This window comes from Thalia democratica, chromosome 3 (assembly GCF_965202585.1).
Source record: "Thalia democratica chromosome 3, ktThaDemo2.hap1.1, whole genome shotgun sequence".
NCBI lineage: Eukaryota > Metazoa > Chordata > Thaliacea > Salpida > Salpidae > Thalia > Thalia democratica.
In genome coordinates, this window is record NC_139167.1 from 56,118,847 (window position 1) to 56,126,393 (window position 7,547).

General features: G+C 31.3%; 1 protein-coding gene across 1 annotated transcript; it reads left to right on the forward strand.

The window, feature by feature from the left end:
• The first annotated feature begins 2,582 nt into the window (after nt 1–2,582).
• On the forward strand, nt 2,583–5,469 carry LOC145832433 (glucose-6-phosphate isomerase-like). The gene is made up of 4 exons (XM_082939749.1): nt 2,583–3,628; nt 3,794–4,085; nt 4,619–4,789; nt 5,281–5,469. Exons 1-4 carry the CDS (start codon nt 2,583–2,585, stop codon nt 5,467–5,469), a joined length of 1,698 nt encoding a protein of 565 aa, XP_082795875.1.
• Nucleotides 5,470–7,547: the final 2,078 nt, after the last annotated feature.

Sequence of the window (7,547 nt, forward strand, 5' to 3'; positions counted from 1 at the left end):
CTAAAAATATCGTTAACTGAACATAAAATCACTAATATTTCTTTATTTCTTTCTTTAAGAATTTGAATTGTCCGAGTTTGAATTGTTGCACCCGTCCATACTACAAACCAAAACGTGTCGGAAAATGTTGAAGCTGAAATACAGTTCACTGTTGCTACAGCTAAAAAATCAACAATACATCATGTAATCATTTTGTCTTAGTTTTATAAATACAGTCACCTCTCCTGCACATTGTATCCACAGCAAAAGTTTGTTACTAAAGACAGGTAGGTAATATACCACTATATTGGGTCGATTCTAATAATGTGTTTGATTAAATACAGTTTGTGAAATTTACCACTTTTTTGTTTAGAAAAATAGTTTTCATTCAAGTTGTACAAAAAAGTTTTTAAATATAAACTGTTTATGTGTATACAAAGTATTTTTCTACTGTGTTGCTTGCCCAACTAAGATTAAACTTGTCTTGCATGATATTAAAGAAAGATCATTTTTAGACAAGTTTAATGTTAGGTGGGCAAGAACAAGTTAGCTTAAAATAAGAAATTTACTGAGTTGAAATTAAACATTTTGCCATAAACATTGTGAGTAAATTAAAAATAGTACCTTGTTTGGTTTTAGAAGTATAGAGGAGGGCTAAGACATCTTAAATATAAAAAGCAAAGTCATGAAGTTGAATAAGCTCCTTATTTAAAGCACAAACTAAAATGCAAAAATCTTAATTTTGTTGAAAATCTACATCATCCTATATTAGCATTTAATATTTAAAAAAGTATGTTACTAATTCAATACATACAAAACATTTTAAACGTTTAAGATTTTAAAACTTTTTTTGCATTTTTTGAGAGTTAACTAAATGAGAGTGTGTAGATTTGCAAGAGGTGACTGTAAGTACATAAGGAAGAAAAAATCAAATAACAAAGGAATTTCTCCAGACTAACTGATTGATACCATTGTTTAGACTTTAAAGTGTTGACATTTTTTAAAATCAGAAGCTATTGTACTTAAACTTACGCATCCTTCATTACAAAGTTGTGCAAGTGTTTTTAGTAGAACAAATCTTCAGAAATTACTCTAAATATTTTAACAATTAAAGGTTGTACTTTATAAAGAAGTTTAAGCTTATTCTTTTGTATACAGATTAAAACAACAAATTAATTGCAATCTGGTGACCAACACAATTTTTAAACTTTATTTTGAAAGCATTCAAAAATCATTTTATAATAAATTTAACAAAAAATAAATATTTAACTCTCTAATTATTATTTTATTTTTTTTTGGACACTGTACATAAACTTAAAAGCTAAATGGCTGAAGAAGCCTCTTGTTAGTTTTATTTTAGTTTTTTTCAGTTTTTAAGTTTAACTTTGTTGAAAATAATCTTATGTTTATTAACTTAAAAATCAGTGTCAAATTACTGTTGTTAAAATATAATTTAGTCTGTGTATTGTATTCGTTGTCAATTGGAACAAAAAGTTTTTGTTTAGTTTAATGTTTTTAAAAATAAGAGATTAGTACTGATAATAAATAACAATCTTTATACAAGCTTTGTAATGTACTCCTGTCTATTTAGTGTCTAACTCAAAAAATTTCAAAACTCAGTTATAGCTTTGAATTTAATGAATTTTTGCTGAGCTTTTAACTTAAAACTAAAATTAATATAAAATAATCAAACCAATAGTTACTAACCTTAACTTTAAATCACATTTTTTAATCATAGTTTAAAAAGAAAAAAATCTTTTTATTGTTTTAAAATGAATCGTTTTAAGGTAGTCTGCTTTTTAATAGTAGAGATTGTAACAAGTTTGGAAAACCTGGGAGAAATTACTCATAAAACTTGCAACCCTAGGTTGATAAAGATATAGCAAATATAAGCCACTTACTTGACTTGTAAAAGTTGCAACCAAAGCAAATATAAAATAAGTGGTAATACTACAAATGGAGCTCCCAAAAAGATAAAATCTTACAAAAAGATATTGACTAAAGTTGAAAAAATTATAAAATCACTGGATTTTACATTTTTTGCTTAGTAGAGGACTATTTTTACATACAAATTATAATAAAAAAACTATAAACTGTGATTAAAAATAACTTTTGAGCACGCTATCAGGCAAACTTTTAAAAACACTGGCCTTAGCCACAAATCACAAAATAATTGAGCAACTTTAATTGCCAATTTGCTCATTCATACAATGACTAGGAGTGTCTCATAGAATTATAGTTATTATGTTTTTAAAAACTTGACTTAAAAATTAAAACTGTACTTTTATGTAAACAGAAAAAGTTTGTTTATCAGACTTTGCTTTTTAAATGTTTGAGTCAAACTGTTTTCTAAGTATTGTTATCATTACTTATACAATTTTTTTTTTCTTTTAATGTTGTAATTTTGTTTATCATTAAATTTTTTTAAAGAGAGCTGTTTTATTGTGTGGATAACTAGTAGTGTACATTTAAACAGTTTTCATGAGTAATTGCTTTTAAATAGTAAGAACAGTGTTGTTTTTATGTATTTGAAGCTTGAGTTAGGTATATTTTCATTGAAACAGTTTAAGTAAACGTTAGATAGATTTGTTCAGCAAATAAGCATGGCAAAAGTTCCTTTGAAGAAAACAGCAAGTTGGAAAAAACTCCAAAGTGATTTCGATGAGTTTGGCAATGCAATTAACATCAAAAAACTCTTTGCCCAAAACCCGGCCCGCTTTGAAAAGTTCAGTCTAAACATTGACACCAAGGAGGGGCCTTTCTTGGTGGACTATTCAAAGAACAAAATAAACGAACAGATAATGACAGACCTGTTCAGCTTGGCTAGAGAGTGCGAGGTGGAGAAGGCGAGAGAGAAAATGTTCATGGGAGGAAAAACAAACTTCACTGAGGACAGGCCAGTGCTTCACATTGCTTTGAGAAACAGATCCAACAAGCCCATTATGCTGGACAGCAGTGACATAATGGAAAACATTAACGGGGTGCTGAACAAAATGAAGGAGTTCACTGAAAGGGTTCGCAACGGGGAGTGGACTGGTTACACAGGGAATAGAATCACTGACATTGTTAACATTGGCATTGGGGGATCAGATTTGGGGCCTTACATGGTCACTGAAGCCCTGAAACCATACTCAAAAGACGGACCCAACATACACTTTGTGTCAAATGTAGACGGCTCACACATTGCTAACACACTGGAAAAGTTAACACCTGACAGAACTTTGTTTATAATTTGCTCTAAAACCTTCACCACTCAAGAGACCATGACCAATGCCAATTCTGCAAAGGCTTGGTTTGTCAAGCAGGCCAAAGACAAGAGCCACATACAGTGGCATTTCATTGCAGTTTCATCAAACATTGAAAAGGTAATTGCGTTTGGCATTGACCAAAACAACATTTTCGAGTTCTGGCCCTGGGTTGGCGGTAGGTACTCTCTGTGGTCTGCAGTCGGCATGACGATTGCTCTCAGCGTGGGCTTTGCCAACTTTGAACAGCTCTTATCAGGAGCAAACCACATGGACAGGCACTTCAGAACTGCCCCACTTGAACAGAATGCGCCTGTCATACTGGCACTATTAGGTATTTGGTACAACAACTTTTTTGGGGCGGAGACACAAGCCATACTGCCCTACAGCCAGCACATGCACAGGTTTGCTGCTTAAAAATAAAATGTACTGTCATTCCATAAGCTGGATACTGGCAACAAAATTATATTAAAAGACAGGTTTTATGGTAAAGTGTCTAAACCTAAAAACAAGACCAAAATTAAATGAGTATGACTAATAATTATCAATTTAAAGACTTACCAACACAGGTTTGCTGCCTACTTTCAGCAGGGAGATATGGAGTCCAACGGGAAGTACATAACACGCTCAGGCAACAGGGTGGACTACCAGACGGGCCCAGTTGTGTGGGGGGAGCCTGGCACAAACGGTCAACACGCTTTCTTTCAGCTGATCCACCAGGGCACCAAGCTGGTTCCCTGTGACTTCATAGTTCCAGTTCAGTCACACAACTCCCAGGCTTACGCCCAGCATCAGAACATTTTGCTGGCAAACTTTCTGGCCCAGACTGAGGCCATGATGGTTGGAAAATCATCAGCAGAGGTTTATTTATCACATTATACGAGATTTTCATAAATCATAAAAATTTAAGAGTTTTTTTTGGTATTTTAAAGATATTTTGTGCAAACTTTAAACTAATGCAAATATTTTTGTAAAATATGCTTAAACTAATCTATTTTTGTCTAAAGATATATTTTGTAATTTTGTGTACCTTTTTTTTTATGTGCAAAGTTTCAATTAGTTTAGTCAGCTTAAAACTAGTTTATTTTTTTATAATGGCAGTATAAAACATTTAATCTAAATTAAATAAGTAATATTACAACTTTTGAGTGTTAAGTATAAAACTTTTTTTTTTTTTTTTTTTTTATCACAAGTATTGAAAATGAAACATTTGTAGGCAAAATTTTTCATCTGAATTTTTTTTTATTGACATAAATTAAAATATTTAAAATGAAAGTATTTACCAAATCAAAGCTTGTTACTGTTTTAAATAATTACATAACACATAATTTTAATTGTATTACTCTCACGATAATCAGTGTGCCAGTCTTGCACATTAACAACTTCCAACGCAGGTGCTGGCGGAAATGAAGGAGGCGAAGGTTTCCGAGGGCATGATCAAGAAGATACTGGCGCACAAGGTTTTCGAGGGCAACCGGCCCACCAACTCCATAATGCTGCCCAAGCTCACACCCTTCATGCTGGGCATGCTGATCGCCACCTACGAGCACAAGATATTCGTGCAGGTCAGCAATTTTATTAATATTTCGTTCAACTAACGCCCTAAAACAGCTGGGTGACATTCCCTATGCAGGTAGGGTTTAGCCTGCGACTAAATAGTTAATGACAAAAATGTGTACTCAACAACAATTGTTTTTTGATCAAGTAGTTGCTTACTGATTAATTTGCTCTTGCTACATATTTGTGTGCTTCAATTTTGGTTTTTGTTGCTGATAAGCTCTGATGAGCCTTGTTCAGATGAAAACTAATTGCTTATAAACTAAGTGTTGGCTAAACTTGTATAAATAAATGGTTAGAAATATGATACTCGTTAAGTTTAAATTAAACTCTGATGCTGGTTCCATGATTACATTAGTGTTTTCGATTCAAACACAAACCAAAAACTGCAGGGCTGCATATGGAGTTTCATACATGGAAAATAACTCAGGTTTTGGTGCCTGAGTCCAACATTACCCAATTAAAAAAATAATAATAACAAAACACAAACTTTTTCCAGGGCTGCATATGGAACGTGAACTCTTTCGACCAGTGGGGAGTGGAGCTGGGCAAGCAGCTGGCCAGGGTCATACTGCCCGAGCTGACCACCCCGGACAACGTGACCACCCACGACCCGTCGACCAACGGGCTGATCAGCTTCATCAAGAACGTCAGGAACGTCACCAAGCAGTCGTTCCAGGGCAACTGAGTTGTTTAACTTTTATTTTAGTCACTTTTTTTATATAATTTGTGTGTTTTTCATATTTTCAGAGACAATTTGTTCACTTTAGAAAGTTTTTCGATTTCAATTTTTATCTGAGCTTTTATTTAAACAGACTGTCAGCTATACTTTTAAATAGTTTTTTCAAGGAACATGACCTACCAGTCATTCTGTGGCTTACAGTTTTTTATACTTTTGTAAACCGGTGTGAAAGTGAGGTGTATGTGTTTTTTTTTTCAGCTTTATGTTGTTATTTTCAGTAAGCAGCACTTGCTGTTTGTTGAGGTTGATTTTTATCAAAGTTTTTCCAAGACAGTTAATTTTTTATACAGTTTTTTATTTAAATTTATATATACCATTTAAAATATGTCCGAGTATTTTTTAGCTTTCGGAATTTTATTGTTCGCTTTAGAAAGCATTGCTTTTGCTGTTTTGAGAACGCAATTTTATCTGATCTATTATTTAAACACTCAGTCAGCTATATTTTTATTTATTATTTTTAATCTTATTTGTTTTTCAACATTTTAGAGTTGTTTTGATTACTTTACAAGAGCAGTAAATACTGCTCTTTGATTTTCATTTTTATCAAAACTTTTCTAAACCAAAAATCAGCTTTATTTTCTCATTTTGTTTTAGTAAATAAGAAACATAAAAATAGTAAGTAGCAGTAAATAACCAAATATGGCGAGACAGATTTAGTTTAGTTTTAAAAGGATTTAAAACAAAAGTTATATATATTTATATACTATAGTTTTCAATATTTTAAGCAAGTGTTTTACAACTTTTCAATTATTTTGAAAGTTAAATATTGTGCACTTTTTTTGGTGAAAGTAGCTGTTACTTTATTTTTTGATAGTTAGAAAATGAAGTACAAATGCTTAAAAAGTTTAAAGATAAATGAATATATTTACAAGTTTAAAACGTTTAAAGATATTGAAATAATACAATATAACATACAAACTTAACTAGTTTTTATGGGAACGGGTCAGAAAAGCACAGAGTGACACTTTAGCACGGATTGATAATTTAGCACGGAGTGAAACTTTGGCACGGAGTGACAATTTAGCACGGTGTGCCACTTAAGCACAGAATAACACTTAATCACAGACTGACACTTGAGCACGTAAATTATTTTTGCAACTTTATGCTTAAGTTTATGCTTAAATAAAATATGTACTATTATGTTTAAAAATCTAAAAACGAACTATGCAAGATGTAAACTAGAATTTAACGAGCTTTATATGCATTACCAAAACTAAAATAAACTTACAAACTTTATTGATTTATATTACTACATAATTTTCAACAAAAACATTTTGATACATTGACTTTCGTATTTTCGACATAAAACTGTTTTCATAAACCTAGCAATATACACAAGCTCAAGGTTTTTTAAAAAAGCTTTAATTAACTTTAATACGTTTAAACTTTAAGACTTAATTTTAAATAAAAAGTGAGATATATATTGGATAAAAAATATTGATAAACAATTTTTCTTTGTTTTTTACAAGCTCTGATAATTTTAAAGCCTAATAAAAGTTTACTTATTGCATTTTAAAACACACATATAGCTTTAAATATTATATTACAATAAATTCTTATTTTCCTTTTATTTCTACATGCACGCGTCTTGCAACTTTTTTATACATATCTATGTGTTATAAAAACTTTATTAATACTACTACAAGGGTGATAAAGTTAGTTCAACTATTTTTCACCCGTTCGGCTATACTATTGTTTTTGTTGTTTTGAAACTTCAAGAAACAGCTTAATTTAAAGTGCTACAAGTAAAAACTTTATTTATAATATTTTGAAGACGATACTTCGAAAGTTTTAAAACTAGTTATTGCATTTACTTGCTTGTTAACTTAATATTTATTAAGTACTTAAACATCATTTAAATGAACATTTCAAAAATTCTTAAATCATTTCGTGCTAGAATGTCACTCCGTGCTAAAGTGACGCCGTACTAAAAAGTCACTCCGTGCTAAAAAGTCTCTCCGTGTTAAAGTAACGCCGTGCTAAAAAGTCACTCCGAGCTAAAAAGTCTCTCCGTGTTAAAGTGA

Bases quoted from the DNA above. Each gene is read 5' to 3' on its own strand.
- LOC145832433 (XM_082939749.1), top strand. From the start codon at position 2,583: ATGGCAAAAGTTCCTTTGAAGAAAACAGCAAGTTGGAAAAAACTCCAA. The intron at 3,629-3,793 runs GTTTGCTGCTTA...TTACCAACACAG, and splicing joins TACAGCCAGCACATGCACAG to GTTTGCTGCCTACTTTCAGC. The intron at 4,790-5,280 runs GTCAGCAATTTT...AACTTTTTCCAG, and splicing joins AGCACAAGATATTCGTGCAG to GGCTGCATATGGAACGTGAA.